Genomic DNA, 21,895 nt, shown 5'->3' on the forward strand with positions numbered 1-21,895 from the left:
AAAAAGTGTGTATTTGCTAATAGCTCTGAAATCCTACCTGTTAAAAAGATCTCGGAACCGCTCTCGATGTCCAAGAAGAATATCTGGAGCCATGCCTGTAAAGCAGAGGATATGATTATTACCTTTTAAGGCTTTATCTAACACTATAGCTCGATTAAATAGAGAAAAACATATTGCTATATCGCTTACAGCTGTGCAGTTTGAACATCAGCAGGACAGTGAAGTGGTAGAGGAAGCTGCAGTCCAGTATCAGAGGAATCAGAGGAGTCAGTCTGCACTGTCCAGCTGGAGTATCAGATTTGGCACCGTTGGCATCAAGCTGACGCAGAACTTTGAACAAGAAAAACACGTAATCAAAAAAATATCTGAACAATTCTGGTGCTACTCTGTATTTTATTTATTGCCAACACATCCCATTAAATCCTCAGCAAGTGTGTGTATCATAATCCTAAAAACATCTCTAGAATGATCGAAAAAAGGTGGACTCACCTGTCTCCTCCATCTTCAGTCCAGCATCCAGGTAATCCATCAGTTCCTGTGTCATATCCAACCTGCAATACATGTAAACCACATTAATGAAGCACATGCCTCATATTTAATGAGAAACAGAAGCAATTATTGATGGTGGTAAACTTACACTTTGTTTTTGTCATTTCCTGTTTCCTTGTCCAAAGTCTCATCACTGGCCTCCAGGTTGCCTGGGATCAGCTTGTGCTGTGAATTTATTTTGTAATTAAAAGTTGTATCATTCTAAATGTTAACATGACATAATATAAACCCTTTAACAGTTTTATATAACAAAATATATATAAGTTACCTTTGCATGAAATTCCATTTTGAGGCAGAGGAATTTTGCAGACAGTGCAACAATTTGGCCGTATCGATCATGCAAGCTTCCCTGGAATAACAATAAAGAGTTGTCATGGCTTTATGCATTGGTTTATTTACACAATTCCATAGAAAGATAACATTTATGAAGCCAGAACAAAATGCTGATTAAAGATCATGGCTATCATTACAATCTTTGGCTCTGTATGAGCAAATGTTTTTAGATGTCTAGCGTTCAATGTTTAACATATATGTATTTCATTTAGACTAACTTAAAAACACAAGACATTTTTATTTAAAAGTGGGAGACTGAGGCACACATTTTTCTTTACCTATTTACGCTACGTCATACTTCTACTCCAATTTACTACAAAAGTAAATCACTATACTTTCTACAGTTCTACTACTATGTGTTACTTTTCAGATTAGATTTAGCTTTTACTGGTACTTCCTACAAACATTTGACAATGAAGTACTTCAAACATTACTAAAGTCAAAGATCTAAATACTTCTTCATCATCTGCTACTCACCCAGAGAATGCCCATATCTGTGACGTTGCGGCAGTATCTGTGAGAGTCTCTAACGACCTGTAGTCAAACACAGAGGGGCAAGGTTACAAAAGGAAGAGTGGGTAAGGGTGAGACAAAGGAAACAAAGAGACAACAAATAAAAGATTGAGAAGATGTTTAGATTTGAACTCACATTTCTCTGTCCCCCCCGGAGCACTTTGTGCAGCAGGTAGCAGAACTTCCAGCAGATCATGGAGTTGCTGGAGAGAGGCAGGTTGAGGGTGTAGGACCAGAAGGTGGCGGCTCCACTCTCCTTATACGTTCCCATGATAATATCTTCACCGCTGTCAAGGAATCTCCAAAATACTAATGCAATAACTCAACATAAGACTTGTGTCTTGGCAAGATCATCCCTTAAGGGAGGGATTAATAAAGGAACAGTTTGATTTGACATTTCAGTACACGTGTCTTTTCTTATAGATTTGAAATATATTGACAACTTTTCATTTATTGCCATATTTTCTTATCCAGACATTCGTGTTCCTCAGAGGATGATTCCTAAAAACGCATTTGAACCTCAGACTTTCTATCTAGCGCCACCAGCAGGTCAAATGTTAACTTAATTTGTGTTTTGCTTTAAGTTAAGCCTCACAAAGTCATTACCATGCATGCACGGTGTACTCGTGTCTTGTGTTAGTGAAATTAATTTGGATTTACTTTCTTACTTAATTGGGACAATGCAGCTAAAAACACAGTGTGAAACTGATGTCCTTTGCAGTTTGTGCTATAGCTAATTTTCAAGTCTAATACCTAGTTGGGCTTTTAGATGTGTAGTTAAAATATACAGCTTTCTAGTTCATTAAACAGCAATATAACGTAAATAGAAATACAATAAAAAACACACCGCATATTGCAATACCGTCACACATCTTATAGGCTACCATGGTTACTTAGAGGAACTTTGATATCAAGCATTTTGTTTGTCAGTTAATGAACCAAGTTGAAACATGGTTTAAAATGTAAAAAATAAAAGGATACTGCGCACATATTTCTCTTTAAGTGGAGTTTCTCCTGAGACGAGAGTTTTGCTGATGCTGTGGAGCTGAAAGAAAAGAGACTCAACTTTAGTCAGTCAATTTTCCTACGGGTAAACAACGACTGCCGCTTGCGGAAATAGATAAAACAATAAGATAACAAAAAGAAAACACAAGGTTGGATATAGACAAACACGTCAAGGGGGGAAACATTTAAAGAACGTTTACAATAGTGAACAGATTTACTTAAAATATCTTATTTGTGTAGGGTTTAGCGTCACACTTAAACAGTGATACAATATTACTTATCAAGGTGGTTCCCGTAAGCTGAATTTCACAAACTATAGAACATGACAACAATAAACCAGCTCCGAAGTATAAAGGTTTGAATGTAATAAATAATAAAAACATACCTGTTGTTTAGCGAACTGCTCTTTCTCAGCAGCCAACGCTTTTTCCGTCTTATTTTCGCTTTTGTTCTTCGTTTTGCTCATGTTGTTGCTGTAAATCCACACAAACTATAATGATATGAATCCTCAGAGGTACAGCTCGAGGTGTCTGCTCCTCACCTGTGCCCTCGTGGCCCTTTAAAACAACAATAGATGCGTCACACGCTATGGTCAGACGTGGCGCGTGCACGTCCTCAAAAGAGCTCTCCTATGGGTCCCTTCTTCAGATCAAGATTACAGTCTGCTCAATTGAAATAAAAACCAAGCCGTTTCTCCTGTGCGTAAAAGCCCTCCAGATGAGTAAAAACGCGCATTGAAAAATATATTCACAGCAACAAAAAAACTACTGACACGTAGTTTACATATAAAAATATTTGTTTTATTAAAAAATGAAGTTATAAAATGTAAAAACGATTAACAGCTATCGACAATCCCTCTTGAGTCACCAGGCAAATGTGTAGGCAGTGAAACTGGAAAGACAATACAGGAACACACACTCAACAGCCCTGAAGGACAGGTTTCCCCATGTGATCTCACACACTTCACACAATGCAGCCTGTACAAATCTGAAACAGGGCTTTAAAACATACACATGTATGATTAATGTATCCCCTAAATGATGTGTAAGGTTAAACAAATACAATGAGATTAATGCTTTCAAAAGTTACAAATTCATGACATAAATCGCTTTTATTCCTTCATTATTTTCCTGAGAGAGAGTTCAACCTTTAACTGTTAGCATATATGTTCTGTAGTAACACTGATTTTAAAAGATTTGGTAAATACTAGAGTTTTTAATAAAAAGTGCTTCAGTCAAAATCAAGCCTTCCAAATGGCCGGTGGTGACGAGGGCAGGCTTTGGGTGGAGTCTCAGTGGCCTGTTGGAGAAAAAATGACGATGCTGTTATGCCTTCACACACCCAAACTAGAAAAAGGAACAGTTCAACTGAACACTTTACACCCTTAATGCCACACCCCATGAATACAAATGGTAGAGAGAAATCGTTAAGAGGCCCAGCATCATGAAACTACCTTGTAGGTCGGGGAGACTGTGTGGTGGTGATGGTGGTCATTGTGGGATGCCGGGCTCTTATGTGAGTAAAGGGGTTCAGTGGTCCCACAGCTCATAGTGTGAACACTGTTACTGTGAACAGAGCAAGTGACCTGCTTGGACGCATTTAACATCTGCTGCAGAGAACAGCTGGACAGAGGATCATCACCCTGGTGAGAGGAGGAAAGAGGGCTTGAAGTGATCAGCTGTACATAAATACACTTACATGTTTTCTTGCCAGGAGTAAGATTACAAGAGTGATACCAGTGATACCTTTGCACATTCCTAACATTATTTTTTAGCATATTTCTGCGCAATACTACCACTTTTAAAATACACCACGCAAATGTATTAGGAGTTGACAGTAACTTCATATTCAATGTAGAGACATTAAGTGGGTATCAATATTCTTATTTAACTCTCAGTATGTAGCTCTCAATATGAGGCACTGTTTCTGTCTTACATCAATGGAGTGTGCAGAGAAGTCTTGCAGGTCACTGTGAACCCTGGTGTGCAGATTGGCTGCTAGTGGAGAGGGGGCATCGTTTAAAAGTCTGGAGTTCTTCACTCTGAATGATGGAGGGGACTGTCTGTCCACACAGAGACACCTCAACTCCTCCTGGCTGAGTCAAAAAAGAAACAGGACTGATGAATATCACATATCTCTATTATATTGAAATGTGTGATACATTAAAGCTCAATATGGGTCTTAGTACTGTCATTACCTCTTTATTTAGCTAGATGCATGTCTAGCTGCATGGCTGCACTGTATTGAAGTCTTAAATAGAGCTGACTCCTGCCTTTGAATAGACTTTTTTCAGTGTTTAAATTGTGTCCATGGCAGCCATTATGGACCCATTAACCATTTGTACTTTGGTAATATGTCTTATAAGAGGATGTTTTCATTCAATGCCATAATTCAACTTTAGTAGGTGCCTCTGAGATGTTGTGGAGAGTAAGCACAGAGTGTGTGTATAACCCAGTTAAATTCAACCTCTGTCAATAATTGTAACTTATCTGTATCTATTCCTCTTTAATGCAAATGCTTTTTCTGCAGTGCAGTTGTTGTTTGTTCTGCATATTTCTATACCAATGATAAATAGATATTTAAAAAGAGAAGAACAAATAATATAAAATAAAACTTATTCAGATCTATGTTTAGGGTTTCAGAGAAAAGTCTTGGCAAATGATCGCTGCTCTCAAATGTTTCATGTTCCTCTGTTGTTCTCAGAGGGTCTTACGCGCCTCCTCAATGCATGAAAGCTGGTCTTTTCTTTCATTGTCCTCACCCAACTCAAACTCAGTAGCTTCTATAAAGCAAGAAGTTATGAAATAAAAGAAGTTTATATATCCTTCATTCCTACATCATGCATCAACTCTTCGCTTTTGTTTTTTTTGCACATTAATTACCTGCCCGGTATTCCCTGACTGGTCTTCTCCCGCAGAATATCCCGGGTACTCTCCAGGTTTAACTGCAGCAGCTGCAGGTCATTACGCTGATTATCGCACACCTGTTAATTAAAACAAACAAAAACATCATTACGTATTACATATATTGTTACCTTTATTACCTTATATACTATGTTGTATTTCTATACTAATACAGACAAACATTACTTTATAGATGCACTATACCTTTCTGACTTCGACGCTGTCTTTTGCCTCGTCTTTTTTCTCTTTTTGTTTTATATACCTCTTATTCTAGATTTTTCAGTTTCTCTATTTATTTCTACTTATGCTGCTATAAAACGAGGGGTTACGTATGGTAACCCTTGTTATATAAACACAGGCGGAGCCCTCAACTGGACTCTATGGGTACTTCCCCTTGATCCTATCATGCAAGCATTCATCCACTGAGACTTTCTAGACGTAGCCGGCCCCAGGGCGGGCCTACCTGAATGCGCGAGCATCTCACCGTATAAAAGGAGGCCTCGCCTCCTGACTGTCATCCTACACTTCTCTTCAGCAAGCAGCATAGGACAGGCGGGGCCCCTGAGTAGAGGGCTCCGCCTGTGTTTATATAACCAGGGTTACCATACGTAACCCCTCATTATATCTCTCACAGGCTCCGCCCTCTACTGGACTCTATGGGTACAGTGGGCGGAGCCCCGATGTATACACGTGCTGTCGTCCCACAACAACACTGTTCCATCTCACTGTTTGTGACCTGCTTTCTGGTTAGCAGCCGCTGTGCCTCACTCACCTCTCCCTCGGTCGTAACCGTGGAGAAAATTGAGGATGCGGTTGACAGAGCACACCCTGACGCGCTTACCCCGCGGAGGTGTGTTATGACGTGGAGGACTCCCCCCCTCCCCTGCCCTAGGGGGGAAAGAGTCCTCCAGCCCCTATGGGCCCATGTGCGCGTCACGAAAAAACGTAAGCGCATTACGCCCGGGGAGGGGGTCAGATGCCCACTGACCCACAGCCCCCCTCCCTCCTCACCAGTCCTGTGTTGCCCCAGCAAGCACAGACGATGAAAAGGAGTCAGACATGTCCAAGAGATACAACTTTATGAAGGGGCCTGGCGTTGACCAAGACGCCGCCGTGCATATGTCCTCCACACTCACGCCGTTAAATAAAGCTGTTGATACAGCCATGGCTCGTGTAGAGTGTGCACGGACCCCCGTGGGGAAGGCTCTCCCCGCCTGTCCAGAGGCATGTGCAATGCACTCACAAAGCCAGCTTGCCAGGCGTTTCTTGGACAGGGCTTTCCCGATCACCCCGCCCCCGAAGCACACAAACAGCTGTTCAGTGCGCCTAAGGGCAGCCGAGCGCTCCACATAACACGCTAGCGCACGCACCGGGCAGAGGAGGTGTAATTTAGCCTCTCCCGCCCCACTATGGGGTGGAAGATTAAAGCCCCCCAACTGAATAGCCCTCGACCTGAACGCACTCCTTAGGCTCTTGGGCACAAAGGAGGGGTTCGGTCTGAGTGTCGCTCCGCTCTGGTCACCCCGGATCATTAAACAACTCGGGTGCACCGATAGAGTGGTTAACTCAGACACTCTTTTGGCTGACGTTAAGGCAAGTAGCAATGCTGTCTTCCACAACAGTACTTTCAGGGAGGAGAGCTCCAGAGGCTCAAATGGTTCTGTGACTAGAGCCTCGAGCAACCAGCGGCAGGTCCCATTGCGGGGCGGAGGCGCGCACTACAATTCACAAGATAGGGGCTCTATTTTCCGCTCCTCAAACCATCGCTGGAATCCCAGCCACTTCGGCCTTTAACAGGCTGTGGCGGATCCCGCTCTAGCTGTCTGGATAGACTGAATAACCTCGTCAGACAATCCACCCTGTCTCAGCCTGTCCCTCTCAGGAGCCAAGCCTGGAGAGGTTGGCCCAGAGTGGGTAACGCCCCGATTGCACCTGCCTCCTGAGACATCGTCCCCCAGAACTGGGGGAGCGCCCAGGGCTGGCCCACCTTCATCTGTGTCATCTCTGAGTACCACGGCGCCCCGACGCGATCCGGCGCTACTAGAATGATTGACAGATGTTCTCGCCTCACTCTCCCCAGGAGCGGGAGAATGAGACACAACGGTGGAAAGGCGTAGAGCAGCTTCTTTGGCCATGGCTCGTGGGCAGGGGCGCAGTGGCTGTTGCACCGGCTGAAGAACAGATCCACCTCTGCTGTCCCGAACCGGGCCCAGATCCGCTTCACCACCTCCGGGTGAAGCGCCCACTCGCCTGGCAGGGGTCCGCCCCTTGACATGAGGTCGGCCCCCCTGTTCTCCAGACCCGGAATGTGGAGGGCTCTCAGAGATAACACCACCTCTGAAGCCCATACCCACAGTTTCTCCGCTGTGGTCAACAAAGCGGCGGAGCTGACTCCGCCCTGCCTGTTGATATATGCCACTGTGGTGCTGTTGTCGCTCCTGACCATTACATGTCTCCCCTGAATTAAGGGTTTGAAATGCTGGAGGACCAACACTACTGCCCGCCGCTCTAGGAGGTTGCTGTGCCGTGTCTCTGTTAGAGACCAGCGCCCACCTATAGCTCTCCCCAGGCAGGTCCCTCCCCATCCCGTTCCGGATGCATCCGTGAACACTGTGATGTAGGAGGTCACCCGTCCCAGTGGGGACCCCCTCCGGAGATGATCCGGGGACCCCCAGAACCGGAGGTTGCCCTCCACTGAGGGGAGGTGGTCACCAGACGCCGTTTGTGTCTCTTGAGATCTAAACGCAGGCTGGAGAACCACCTCGGCAGGCGGCGCATATGCAGTAACCTGAGCGGGATCACAACGTGAGCCACCGCCATGAGACCCAGGGTCTGCATGACAGTCAAAGCTGTCACTGTTGCCCCCTGTCGCAGTCTGCAAACTGCCTGAAGCAAGGATGCCTGCCTGCTCTCTGGCAGGGTGGCGCGTAGCCTGCCTGCATCGAGCACCACTCCCAAATACAACGCCTGTTGGTGAGGTATGGGGGTCATTTTCTTCCAATTGATCGCAAAACCCAACTTGGTTAGGTGTAGGATCAATTGGGCTGTGTAACACATTGCCTGGACCTGGCCATAACTATGAGGTCGTCCAGATAAAAGAAAACTCTCATGCCACGGCCGCGCAGCGGCTGGAGCGCTATGGCCACACATTTGCTGAACGTGCGTGGGGACAGGGAGTAGCCGAACGGTAGTTTGTTGTACTCGTAGGCTACCCCCTGGAAGCCAAAACGCAAATACTTTGTGTTTTGGAGCAATCTCGACATGAAAGTAAGCGCCCTTCAGGTCGATGGTTGTGAACCAATCGCCTGGCTGCACCAGTCCCAGTAACTGTTTTATAGTTAACATCCGGAATTGTCTGCGTGCAATGTGGAGATTCAGACTGCGAAGGTCCAGAATGGGCCTGAACCGGGAAGTACAGGGAATAATGCCCCCCCTCTCTGTCTTGTGTGCGCACAGCAGACACTGCCTGTTTTTGCACCATGGCCTGAACCATCCCCTCGGGATGATAGCTTTGCCTCTCTTATGCCTGTGAACGGAGGAGGGATGCTGTAAAACTGGAGTGAATAACCCAGGGTGTTTCTCAATCGCGAGTACGCTTGCTTGGTAGCACATGTCTTCCGAGCGTCATGCTTCAGAAGCGAGGCAAGAATACTTCCTGGCATTTGGAAAACAAAGAGTGGAACAGGCTAGCAAGTGTGCAGGTGTGCTTCATCTGAGAGGCCCCGCCTTACATTTTCCGCAACAGATTTGGGGAAATGGTCCGTGCGCAAAGCATTGTGGGGATTTTAAGACTGGAGAGTCTACACATGTGCAGCCTCGAAATTTCTCCAAACTAAGTACGCCGGGCTCGGTAGATTTCCAAGTATGCTGGACATTGGAACAGTACTTCGGCGGCACTCGATGACGTAGTATGCTTGAAATAGTGGCTCTCGAGCAGCATTACTCGCGATTGAGAAACACCCCCAGTCTCAGCGTCCTGTTCATCCACTCCGTTAACACGCAGCTGCGCTTCAATTCCCCATAACACTGTGTTAAGAGGATGTGCAATCAGCTGTGGGGCCCCAGCAATAAAGCCGTGGTACTCTCTGGCGACCCGTCCCGCCGCAAAACTCCCCGCGAAGGGAAGCTCTGCCCATGGGGGGGTCGACACAGAAAAGGCCCGACTCTCTACTGAGGACCGTGGGAGCGCGCGCTCCGTCATGATGAAGTCATTAAATTCTTGTGACAGTCTAAGAATTGGTTTGAACATGTTATGGACCCGACATTGACCCAGAGCCACAGACTGCAGGAGGTATGCTGCCAAACCAGAAAGGCTCATCTGACGTCAACAAAAGTCTGACGAGCAGGTATGTGGAAAGAAGCATTGCCTAATCTGTGTTCTAACAAGGGTAATTATAAAAGTATATTTTGTTCATTCATCATAACTGATTTTGAAGCCACATTGTGAAGTTAAGAGAGAGTGGCTATGACCTTTATATATGCCCTCTGCCCCCTGAGTTATTAAACTAAGTGGTACCTGCCGTATGCAGTGCAGCTCTGACATGGTGCGTTCCTGTTTGGAGCGAGCCAGTTCCAGCAGCTCGTCTCTCCAGCTGTCTCCCTCACCTGGTGACAAACATGAAGTGCTGCAATTATCATTAACATTATTAACATTTGTTTATCACAGCTACTGCACAGATTAAAATCAAGATATGTAGGCTGCAGGGAAAACGGGATTATAAACATTGTAACTCACTTGACTCTTAAACCAAACATGGTTGACATTATCTCCAAGTATGCTTTTCACTGTACCACAAACTACTGTATGGTTTAGTGCAGACATTATTCATCTCTCTGATCATTTCAAAAATCAAATATTCATGACTCCGGCTTCTCAGTGAGGAATTCTGTTTTTACTGTTGTTATATTATTAAAAGAAAAAGTAATAAATAGATGTATTGATAATACAAATAATTCTTAGCTACAGCACTTGAATAATTCATTATAATGATTTTTTTTTTTTTTTAAATGAAGAAGATTTCAAGAACCTGAAAACACGTAACATCAAAAAGAAAATGATATCAGTCAAATAACAGCAATAAATATCGCAATATAAAAACAAATGTGCAATGGATTTAAATTCTTAAGAAATAAAAACTGAAAATTGACAATATATCTTAATATTTCTACCAAATAAATAGCTTTGAATCATTGATAGGAAGAGGATGGATGTGGAGTGCTGCAGATTATTGTACCTGACAAGGCCACATCTCTGCGCAGCAGCTGGAGCTCCTGTTTCAGACGGATGATCTCTTCCCTCTGAGTGCTGCTCTGTGTGACCTGCTGCTGCAGATCCTCTACAAACACAGTGGCAAATAATACATGAATAGCTGAAATGATGAGACACTTAATGAATTAGTCAATCAACACAAAATAAAAGCATCAGTTTTTTTTATTGATGTACCTTTAAGGTGTGTGATCTCATGCCTGGCCTCTTTGCAGCGACGTTTGTTTTCCTCTGAGTCTCTCTGGAGTTTGCTCTCTCGGGAGCAACTCTCCGTTAGCGACGTCTCCAGATCTCGTAGCCTCGCTGTGAGGGCGACCACATGACCAGAGGCCTCAACTACATCTTTCTCCTGATGCGGGGAAAAAATAATATTAACCAACTAGCAGAATATAAAAAAATCAGACTGATACTGATCAGTATTCATGGAAAAAAAATGTTGTAATACTATATATACCGTACCTTGAGTTTGAGCATGGAGCTCAGTTCTTCCTCCCTGACTTGCAGAGAGCCTACTTGAGTGGACAGAGCCATGACAGTGGAGTTCAGACTCTGGTTCTTCTCCTAAGAGAAACCACATACAATTACACCTAAAAGCAGAGATACTAAGTCCCAAGGCAGAAATATAATAACTTTGATAAAGGAGATTCTGGTTTATAAAAGAATCCTGCTATATGGCATTGGTAGCAATCCTGGTGCTATTTGTCTGCCTTAAGATGTAAGCAGATGTTTATATAGAGGATATAAGTGTGTATTAGCAAATAACTTGTACCTCAAAGTCTTGATATTTTTGGCTGATGTTCTGCTGCTCACAGAGCTTCTGTTTGGCTAAGCTGAGCTCCTTCTGGACCTCCTCCTCCCTGGTTTCCACCACCCACACACGCTTAGTCAGGACTCTGATCACCTCGTTACGCTTCTGCAACTCATCTGCACAAAAAAACAATTTCATAATGTGGGGCTACCCACCAGTCACATCAACACATCTTGGGCTTGAGAATTAATGTGAGGCTGATTTATGAAGTTACTAGAAACAAAACCAACTTGCAACAATTTTGATGATAAAAATAATATTAAATTGAAAAGCTTTGATTTTGAAATGGTTGGTCGGATAAAACACGGAATTTGAAGTCAGGCTCTGGGAAATTGATTATGAAAATGTTTTTTAGTTGCAACAATTTAACAGAGAAATTTGTTATCTTGAGCATAATTTGCAGTTTTGATGCAAAAACATTGAAGCCATAAATAGCAACCATGGGCTGGATGTGTATTAAATCAAGGAAGATCTCTGTGTCCTCACCTTCTAAACGGGCACACCTTTGCTCCAAGGCGAGCACCCTCTGCCGGTCTTGTTCCCAGGCAAGAAGATGCTTGTGATGGGAGGCAGCCATAGTGTTCAGCTCCCTTTCCCTGTCCTTCAGCTCCACCATCAGCAGCTGGAGCTCCCTCCTCTGCCTCTGGATGGTGCAGCCACTCGGGTCATTCACAGGAAACTTTTCCAAAAGCACACAGGAAGACACATCAAGCTAATGTCACCATAATAAAGCCCACTTTAGAGTATGTGTCTGAGTAACAATGCACAATCTACACTGTAAACAGTCAAATCATAGCTCCTAAAAATCTCACTACAGTTTTCTGTGAGCTGGGTGGACAGAGGTGTAAAGTAACTAAGTAGATTTACTCAAGTAATGTACTTAAGTACAATTTGAGATAATTGTATTTTACTTGAGTATTTCAATTCTATGCTACTTTTTACTTCAACTCCACTACAATTCAGAGGTAAATCGTTTACTTTTACTCCACTACATTTATTTTGTACCTTTAGTTACTTTACAGATTTTGATTAATGATGTGAAATATAAACAACACTTAAATAAGACTTTAGTTACAGCTGTAGTCAATTCACAAACTACCTTACAGTATACAAAGTAATTAAACCTAACTGCACCTTTGCAAACTTTGATAGACACATTCATGCATCAATAATTATAATCTAAACAAATAATCTATATTGGTACATTTGATGCTTATACTTTTGTACTTTTACTTGAGTAACAGTTTTTAAGAAGTTGTACTTGTAACATAATATTCCTACACAATACTCCTACTTTTACTCAAGTACAAGATCTGAGTACTTCTCCCACCTCTGCTGCTGGTATAGGAGGTGTTAGTGTGGCCCACTGTTTTGCTGTGCTGTCCATCTTGAAGCTGCTAGAGACAGAGAGTGGGATGGCATCCAGAGAATCACCACCATTTATCTGAAAAGTAGCACGTACACACATCACAATCAGACAATAAGAATGCATTTATTTCTTAAGTGGATTCAACAGAAATGTCACTTACCTTTTTAACTGGTGTGCTGTGCCAGAGCTCAGCTGAAGTATCTGCAAGTTAAAGTGGATGTTGGATAGTTGACATTTCCTGTCATTCATTTCGAATAAAAGACACACATGTGATTATTGTTGGTAAAGAAAATGATAGAGTTATTGTTTACCATTTGACCAGGGGAAACATGCTGAAGCTCTTCCATTTACTTTCCCTTCGTCCATCTACAATAGTTACATCCACTAATATTTCAGCAACTCGTATTATGTGTTACCTTCATTGATGTTGTTTAGAGCTTGTACTGGGCATCTTTTGAGGAGCATGCCAGCTGGCTTAAGTTAGTAAGGCTAACGATAAAACCACCAAAGTTAATTTATAGTCAGCAACATAGGCTAAACAAGTTACACGCTTATATCCTATAGCATTTATCTCCAAAACGTATTAAAGTATCGTTGGTTGAATATAAAAGTGTCTCTAAAAAACTGAAATTGCTAACTAGCTAACGTTAGCTTCTTTTTACTTTTGAACGTAAATGATCGAACTGGGAAAACAACGACGATTACGTCACGCCAACGTACATCCCCCAGTATTTTTACACAATATTTTCACTTAATTTAAAAACGTTGATGATAAAACTAAACACTTTACTGGAACAGTTTTATTTGGAGTGGAATCGTTTTAATTTGACTTATTTTGACATTTTATAAAAACAGTTTAGTAAATTCGTCCTCCGGCCACCAGGGCGCGCTGTAGCCGATCAACGCTGCGAACCAGCAGCCACTTCAACAACTACAAAAAACAAGAACCGCTACTAGGCGTGCTCAAAGTACGCCAACTACACCTTATTCAATAAGAATGGTTTTCTAAGAGTCAAACTAACGTTAATAATGCAAGTGGATTTACTGAACAGACATCAGTTTTAAGAGGATATTTCACAGGGTACGTAACTCGACATCTCTTTTATTTGTATTCTGTTATTGAATAGCAGAACCTGGCAAGTTAGCGTTAGCTCATTTAGCATGCTAAGCTAAAGCCCCATTAAACTGGTGCTGACGGTGACAGCTGGGTAAGTCAACTGTACCTGATGAATGAAACCTCTCAAACTAAATTAGCGTATATTTTAACAGAAAAGTACAGTCTGTCTATATGATCATATTGTCCACGGCAAAAGTAAATCATATACTTTACACGTAGTTTAGCTAATTGGTGTATTTATTAAATCAGCCGCATGTGTTAGCCAGCTAACGCTAGTAATTCTGATGACTGCTACGATGCTATCAAAGCTACTATTTATTTCGCTGCTGATTTTTGTGTATTAAATTAGCCCCCTTGTGACTGACCTGCCATCTATTTCAGTTCACATACGCCTGTGTCATGCTGTTGGCTAGCTTGCTGCTGCTCATGTTACTGATCTGTGATTTGGGCAGGCTAGCATGATGAAATATTGGCAGGAGCCTTGTTCACTCGTGCCAACAGTCAGAAAATATATTTTACTTAAATATAGTAGTAATATCCAATAGTGATAATACAGTTTGAAGGGAAATATCATACATTCCGATTTTACCTTAATTCTAGGCATACTAGTGTTGGCATCAACATGTACCTAAAGTGCCAAAAGTAAAATAAATCATTCTGCAAAATATTATTCTATACGAATGTAATTGTTTATGCATTTATATGTAAGCGTCTTTAATGTCTAAGCTGGCAAAGGTGGAGTTTCACTACTCTATTTACTCTTTAATAATACGTCATAATATATTTGTTTATTTTGTATTATTCTGCATCATAACTATTAACTATAGTAGTCAGTTAAATGTAGGAGTCAAAAGTTCAATATTCGCCTGTGAAATGTTTAATGTAGCAATAGATGGAATTAATAATGTAAAGTAGTAGTACAAGTACCTCAACAGTGTACTTGTGTACTCCACTTACTACAGTAAATATACGTAGTTACATTTAACTGCTGCCTACAGCAGAGTCTGATAATAACACATTTTATCACTTGTTGTTGGGTTTGAATGAAGAGTGAACACTTTATTTTATAGTCTGATTCCCACCAAGATTTATATTGGCCTTATGTTTTTTCCATTTCTGTCTTCTATCCAGATACGTTGTGATGGCTACTACTGAGATGGAATCCGGTTCTTTGGAAAGCAAACCAGATTATACTTATAGTTCTAATTCAAAATATCCACTGAAAGTTCTTTACTGTGGAGGTACAGTATATAACGTTTTACTCAGTTTGTCTTATTCCCATACTATACTTTACCACACTATATGATATCATACTACATTATGTTGTACCTTCTTGCTAAATTACATACTATATTTACATACATTATATATTAATACAGATTGCTCTCAGTAGAATGACTTATTCACAATATATATTATTCTGGGGTACACTGTTTACATATTTACTGCACTCACTACCAAGCACACCATGGCCCTTTCTCATTTCTCTAACTCCCCTTCTCGACTCCTATCCTCGAGACTTAGTCCCGCCCACAGGAGATGCGAGCGGAGGACTGAGGAGGGGAACCGAGGAGAGAGGAGGGGAAGCAGCAGGCGGTTAGAGAAATGAGAACTCCTCTCCTCTGAGCGGTCATTTTAAAGAGACGTCCATTAATGATGACAGGAGGCACAGCAGCCCTCTGTCTGATGGACAGATGTGTTCATGACGACTTATATATTCACTAGGGATGCTCCGATCGATCGGTCACCGATCGAGATCGGCCGATACTCACTCTCTACCGATCGATCAGTGCTCTCTAAACATGCCGATCGCGAGAGCCGATCGCATGACGTAAAATACATGACACTTTTCTCTGTGTGCGGCAAAACAAGCTCGCCAAAATGTCTTCACCGGTCTGGCATTATTTTAAGGTGTCCGAAAAAGACAGTAAAATAGCGGTATGCAACGTGTGTGAAGCAGAAATCCTGCAGCTCCGCCCGCCGGACAGGTAAGCGCAGCGAAACACACACACAGGGAGAACCAGACCGCAGTTCATTTCCTCATATTCCAAACGAGAAATTACGGTAGCAAATCACCCGGTTCTTTACGACCAGAACTATTAACGGGATACAAACCGGAGGAACCAGGCATGGAGGGAGGTGGCAGAGACAGTGGGTGAAACTGGTACGTTTTCGCCTGTTTGGGGAGTTTATATATATATATATTGCTCGCATAAAAACCCCGGGGTTTTTTGCTTTGTATGTCGGGGGCGGGAGATTCATGTGATTGGTTGTTGGTCGCGTTGCTCGCAAAAAATCCCCAAGCTTTCAGACACGCCCAGCTCCAAGATTTTCAAGATTTTTGAAAAGCTGCTGTGTGGACGTACCGTAAGAGTTAGACCTAACACACTTAGTTATTTTATCTACCTCTGGAACAAGCTAAACTAGTTATTATAAATATTTATTCTTCATTGTCGGGTCACTCATTACTGGATCAGTGAGCTGCATGAGATACTGACAGGTTGTCAGGAGAGTGAGAGAGAGGGGAGAGGGAGAGAGGAAAAGAGAGCGCTTCCGCTCATTTCTCCCGTGTTATTATCCAAAGTGAATGTAAACTTGAATAATGTACATCATTTGAATGTAATAATTAAGTTGATTGTTGTTTGTGGAAGCTCCAGTGAATGAGCCCCATTAACTGAGTTTAAACATCACTTTAAATGGAAGATTTAAAGTGATGTTTAAATCTTCCATTTAGGCCCCGCCCACTCGATCGGATCGGCGATCGGTATCGGCCGATACTGATTCCGGCGATCGGCCCCGAAATTGGCGATCGGAGCATCCCTAATATTCACAGTGTGTTATAATGAGACAATAACAGGCTACACACACACACACACACACACACACACACACATATATATATATTGATATATATATATTGATATATATTGATATAAATATATACAATTTCAAAATCAAACAGAGCACTCTCATAATAATGTAACACTATCAGAGACTGGATATATCCCCCCCCCCCCCCTCTGGTCACTACAATGAGGAAAATAAATTACGGGCCAAAAGTTGTATTTACAAGTATTAAAAGTAAGCAGAGGACACCAAACCAACTGAGACCTGTCTGTCCGCTGCATCTACGAACACACTGTACCACACACACCTACACCACACACACCTACACCACACACGCACAGCTCCTAACCTAAAGCATATAATCAGGCTACAGCCGTTGTGTATTTTATTATGTGAAGCACTAAATGGTTTTAGAAAAATATCGACTCTTTGTTTGTAGATATCTACTAAACTAAAGCAAATAAAGAGAGTAGGCCTGTTATACTCAGTGATATATATTATACACACTGCTCTGCTTTCTGCACGGACCTCACAGCTGTTCTCGTCACGACTCTTTGCAACATCTCTGTTCCGGGAAATGCATCCACGAAGGAGCCGTGGAGGACCCATCAGTGTGTCCTCGGTTATAGCTCCTCCAGAGAGCCTCCTCGACGCTCGATCATCGATCCTCGAAGTGCATTTAGAGAAATTAGATGTCCTCCAAATGGTGCGCTGAAATTCATTTCCGGGTCACTACCGGAGGACCGAGGAGTCGAGGAGGGGGATTTGATGAAATGAGAAAGGGCCCAAGTCAATGCCTAATAAACGTTGTCTTTCAAGGGGCAATAGACTACCCCAATCCCCAGTGTCAGAGCCACTCTCATAAAGACTACGACACACTGCATTTTGTATATGAAAGTTACTTCAGTTGTTCTGCCATTTCCATTACCGGGGACTGCTAAGAAGTTATAGTGATACTCTTTGGTGACTGGGGATACTGCAGTAACTACAAAGGAGCTATTCTCTTGTGGTTCTGTACACCCAGAGGATGAAACTTTTCCTTTGTGCCATTTAAAAAGAGCTTTCATTTACCCTGGGAGATCTACCTGGTGGCAGAGTTGCGAGGCTTATAGGCGCCCCATCTACAGTAACCACTACTAGTGTTATTATTCTTGCCTTATGCTTGCTACTTCAATTGCTCTTGCATTCTTATGTTCTTATTTTAGTTGTTTTAAATCTGTTATTGTGTTATTTTTACTTCTCTTTCCATCAGTACCGTTTCCTATCTTTGTGCTGCTTCCACATCTGAATTTTACCCAATGGGATCAATAAAGGCTTTTGTTATTTTATCTTTACAAGATGTTTGTATGTAAGATTTCAAAATGTGACGGTCTTTATTTTTTTGTTTCTTTGCAGTGTGCTCTCTGCCTACAGAGGTAAGTTTGAATTCACAAACAAAAAACGGATATATAACTTTTGTTCATGCATACAGTCTTCATTTACAAGTGAAACTATATTTAGGTCATTCTCTAACATATTGAATCTACACTGTTGTGTCTGCAGTACTGTGAGTACATGCCCGAGCCAGCCAAATGTAGGCAATGGCTTGAGAAGAACTTTCCAGATGTGTTTGCCAGGATGACAGTCGGTGAGTGAGCCATTTCAGATTTTAACCAAAATAGTTTTTCTTTAAATAACCCAAAGTCTTCATGCTGAACCTTAAAAAGGTGTCACCTAAGAAAAATATATGTGCAGTATAGATTTGATGGATTCATTATTAATGCATTGTTAAATAGTGTGGATCGGGACATTATGTCAACATTTCGGAATCGTCACATGATGTGAAATGTGTTTACCACGTTATAGCTGGGCAATATATATACACTTATCGTCTTAAGTGCTGTACTGACGTCAAACTTAAAATGTTTAGCAGCCGGGCTAGCCTTTTACTAGAATATTCAGGTGTGCCTATATAGTTTTATTGCAGGATTGGTTTTAATGTCTTCCTATTGTCCTTCTGCACTTTAGGCCCGGCATCGAATGCTCCCCTGCAGGAAGTTGGCACTGGAGACTCTCCCCCTGGAGGCGAGGAGGAGGAGAAAAAGAAACAGAAGAGAGGTATAATGTCAAATGTCAGAGGCATTTTCTATTAGGGTTTTTATTGGGTGTCACAGTGTTAGTTGTACATTTATTTATTTGTGTCAATACTTAGAGTTTTCATGGTTAACCTGCCTCGTTCAGTTCTGCTAGATTTGGTTACCTGGCATGCATCATTTTTTGTTGTGTTCTTGAGCACGTGAAGACAATTTGAATATTATAGTATCAAAAACTGTGTGACTTAATTACATGTTAGACGCTTTTATCCAAAGCGACTTACATACATTCAGTACTGTGGACAATCCCCACAGGAGCAATTTGGGGTGAAGTGTCTTGCCCAGGGACACAACGACATGCTGACAGCAGTGGGGTTTGATCCTGTGCTCCCCTGATCACGAACACCAACAAACTAGTGCACTGCGCCACAGCCTCCCTGAACTTAATGAAAAGATTAAGAATCATAACTTTACTCTGGTCTGGATTTGAATATGTGGCTTTGTTGGTTTATTGTGCTTTATATTATGATTATACTCAACATCCCAGGTTGTGTGGAGTTTTATAATGTAAAGCCAAACAAAAGGAACAACTATTTTCCTTCTACTCTTCTTAAGGTGGAAGAGGCCAGATCAAACAGAAAAAGAAGACTGTGCCTCAGAAAATCACAATAGCAAAAATCCCAAGAGCCAAGAAGAAATATGTAACAAGAGTGTGCGGCATGGCAACATTTGGTAAGATATTTGTTGTGCTTTTGTCATTCTCAACATCGCCTAATTCTCTTTTTGCTTGAATCTTAACATATGTCTTGTGTTGACTCTTGCAGACATTGAACTCAAAGAGGCTCAGCGATTCTTTGCCCAGAAATTCTCTTGTGGTGCCTCAGTGACAGCAGAGGATGAAATAATCATTCAGGGAGACTTTACAGACGACATAATCGACGTGATTCAAGAGAAGTGGCCTGAGGTGAGCTGTCTGAAATCGAAATGGTTCATCCTGCCAAGATATTCCTCTTTGTTTGTTCATGTACTTGATTCCCCTTTGCCCTCGGTTTAATTTTAGGTGGATAATGCGGAGCTGTAAATGAGTAATTTTGCCCTGAGTTTAAACTCTCTGTATTTTCACAGTCATTTAATCCATTTTTAAGATAGTTGGCATGAGGAGACGAGGGATTTGGATGGATTACTGAGAAAAGTGTCTCAAATCAGTCCTAATACTCACAATTTAATTAAAAAAAGGACCGTTTAAACTGTGCTAGCTTGTTAAAATATCCAACTGCAGGCACATCAGCCGTCTACTGTATAGGTTGAGAAATATAAATGCATGTAAAGCACAGGATCAGTGTATTCTGTGTACATTTTATTTTATGACAAAACGATATGACAGTTGAACCAGTTTGTATCTCAAATGTATTTCAGCGTGAGGGCCGTCTTGTGTAGAATGAACACAACTGAGCCTAAAGCAACATGGACAATTAAAAATGCAGCAGATGTATCCTGTTTTATCTAGGCTACACAGTCAGAGGGTGTTTCTCAATGTCGAGGAAGGCTCCTCCAGAGCCACTATTTCAAGGATGCTACATCATCGAGTCCCGCCGAAGGACTGTTCCAATGTCCAGGATCCTTGGAATTCTACCGAGGCCAGCGTCCTTCGTTGCGGGAAATTTCGAGGCTGCACATGTGTATCCTCCGGTCTTAAAATCCCCACAATGCTTTGCGCACGGACCAATTTCCAAAATCTTTGGCGGAAATCGCGCTCCATTTAAGGCGGAGCCTCTCATATGACGTACACCTGTTAGCCTGTTCCACCATTCTTCGTTTTCCGAGGCTAGGAAGGATGCTTGCCTCGCTTCTGAAGGACCTGACTCGGAAGACATGTCCTACCAAGGAAGCGTCCTCGACATTGAGAAACACCCATAGTGTAGTGGTGCATGTGATGTGTATTTATGTTTCTCAAATTGTATTTTGCTCATAAAAATCGTTCCTGATGGTTCTGAAAGAGAAGGAGAGTCCTTAACCAGTAAGCTACCCAAACAATAAATGATTAAGGGGTAGTTTAATATCTATATTATATAGTTTAATCTTATTGTGATTGATAACACAACCTATCAATGTGTTATTTCATAACCTATTTTGTCAGTTCCATGCCCTTTTGTTTCCTTCTGAAGAAGTTATTCTTTAAAAATGAGTCACAAATACAGAGGTTAATTTTTAATTGGTGGTACTTTTTCTAAAACAGCTGGTTACTTTAGTTTTTATCAGACTAACAGGAGGAAATAGAGTATTGGTTTGGGGCTATTTTCAGCGGTTGGATGAGTCAAATTTTGCATGACGTGTTTGTGGAGGTGAGTCAAAATAAACTAAAGGGTTGTATTCCTGGTAATAAACAACAATGGAGCTCTATGCCAATAGGACCAACATATATCAGCCTTTGATATACACACACACACACACACACCTTGTTTTATAAGATCTTTTTGTAGTGGTTTTGGTCTTTTCATGGGATTTGTTGACTGTTTGAAACCTTTAAAAATATCCTCAGATATGTTGAAAACCTATTGGAACAATTTCCAATAATTTCTTACCATTCAACAATGTGATCTGAAGTGACAAACAAAAAGCACAAATGTTAATTTCCCTCTGTGTCTCTCCGTTGAAGGTGGATGATGAAAGTATTGAAGACCTGGGTGAAGTGAAGAAGTGAAGACCAAATATGCACTTTTACTGAAACGGATGTGACCTGTAACAACAACGACAACCTGGCCAAATGTACACATTAAGTCATTTTATACCTATTTTATTTACTGTTCATAAAAGCTGCAGACTTGGCCACTCACTTGGCATTTTTTTTAGTTAATAATAGCTGCTTTCTCTCATTTGCCAAAGGTGTGGTATGACGTGAATCCCTCCCAACTGTTCTTCACTCAAGCAAAACTAGGCTAATAAATGTCAGTCTCCTTCGCCTGTACACTCTTCTTTATTTTCAATGGGTATGTTTCTATTTTTAAAAAAACATTAAAAAAGGATTTTATGGTTCACCTGCTTTTATCCGAGTCACTTAAATGCCCCCAGGTTAATTGTTTTGTACGCATCCTACAGCCTCCCCATGAGGAAGC

General features: G+C 41.9%; 3 protein-coding genes across 8 annotated transcripts in view; 1 reads left to right on the top strand and 2 right to left on the bottom strand.

Moving 5' to 3' along the window:
• Window positions 1–3,004, bottom strand: part of LOC117561430 (RILP-like protein 1) — a 33,371-nt gene extending 30,367 nt beyond the window's left edge. For all 5 annotated transcript variants that reach the window (XM_034238842.1, XM_034238843.1, XM_034238845.1 and 2 more), the window contains exons 1-9: window positions 2,786–3,004; window positions 2,377–2,440; window positions 1,532–1,674; window positions 1,360–1,416; window positions 818–898; window positions 638–714; window positions 490–551; window positions 190–330; window positions 38–95 (exon numbers count right to left, since the gene is read on the bottom strand). In XM_034238842.1, the coding sequence (XP_034094733.1) occupies window positions 38–95; window positions 190–330; window positions 490–551; window positions 638–714; window positions 818–898; window positions 1,360–1,416; window positions 1,532–1,674; window positions 2,377–2,440; window positions 2,786–2,866 (764 nt within the window). In that variant the 5' untranslated portion in view covers window positions 2,867–3,004. The remainder of the gene's footprint in view (window positions 1–37; window positions 96–189; window positions 331–489; window positions 552–637; window positions 715–817; window positions 899–1,359; window positions 1,417–1,531; window positions 1,675–2,376; window positions 2,441–2,785) is intronic.
• A 174-nt stretch (window positions 3,005–3,178) lies between these two features.
• ccdc62 (coiled-coil domain containing 62) lies at window positions 3,179–13,440 on the bottom strand. Its single transcript, XM_034238852.1, has 13 exons — window positions 13,058–13,440; window positions 12,907–12,947; window positions 12,708–12,821; window positions 11,864–12,056; window positions 11,339–11,493; window positions 11,029–11,130; window positions 10,747–10,918; window positions 10,538–10,639; window positions 9,820–9,908; window positions 5,283–5,383; window positions 4,336–4,495; window positions 3,854–4,042; window positions 3,179–3,699 (listed from the first exon to the last, which is right to left on the bottom strand). The coding sequence occupies exons 1-13, from the start codon at window positions 13,110–13,112 to the stop codon at window positions 3,631–3,633; spliced, it is 1,542 nt and encodes a 513-aa protein (XP_034094743.1). The 5' UTR covers window positions 13,113–13,440; the 3' UTR covers window positions 3,179–3,630.
• Window positions 13,441–13,646: 206 nt separating this feature from the next.
• denr (density-regulated protein) lies at window positions 13,647–21,747 on the top strand. Of its 2 annotated transcripts, none has more exons than XM_034238910.1 (8): window positions 13,647–13,827; window positions 14,995–15,104; window positions 18,106–18,125; window positions 18,253–18,337; window positions 18,718–18,807; window positions 19,398–19,514; window positions 19,607–19,746; window positions 21,439–21,747. In XM_034238910.1, the coding sequence occupies exons 2-8, from the start codon at window positions 15,005–15,007 to the stop codon at window positions 21,481–21,483; spliced, it is 597 nt and encodes a 198-aa protein (XP_034094801.1). In that variant the 5' UTR covers window positions 13,647–13,827; window positions 14,995–15,004; the 3' UTR covers window positions 21,484–21,747. The 2 variants fall into 2 exon arrangements, with proteins under 2 accessions (XP_034094801.1, XP_034094802.1); XM_034238911.1 differs by lacking the exon at window positions 13,647–13,827 and adding an exon at window positions 13,934–13,954.
• Window positions 21,748–21,895: the final 148 nt, after the last annotated feature.

The sequence above is a fragment of the Gymnodraco acuticeps genome, unplaced genomic scaffold (assembly GCF_902827175.1).
Source record: "Gymnodraco acuticeps unplaced genomic scaffold, fGymAcu1.1, whole genome shotgun sequence".
Lineage (NCBI taxonomy): Eukaryota > Metazoa > Chordata > Actinopteri > Perciformes > Bathydraconidae > Gymnodraco > Gymnodraco acuticeps.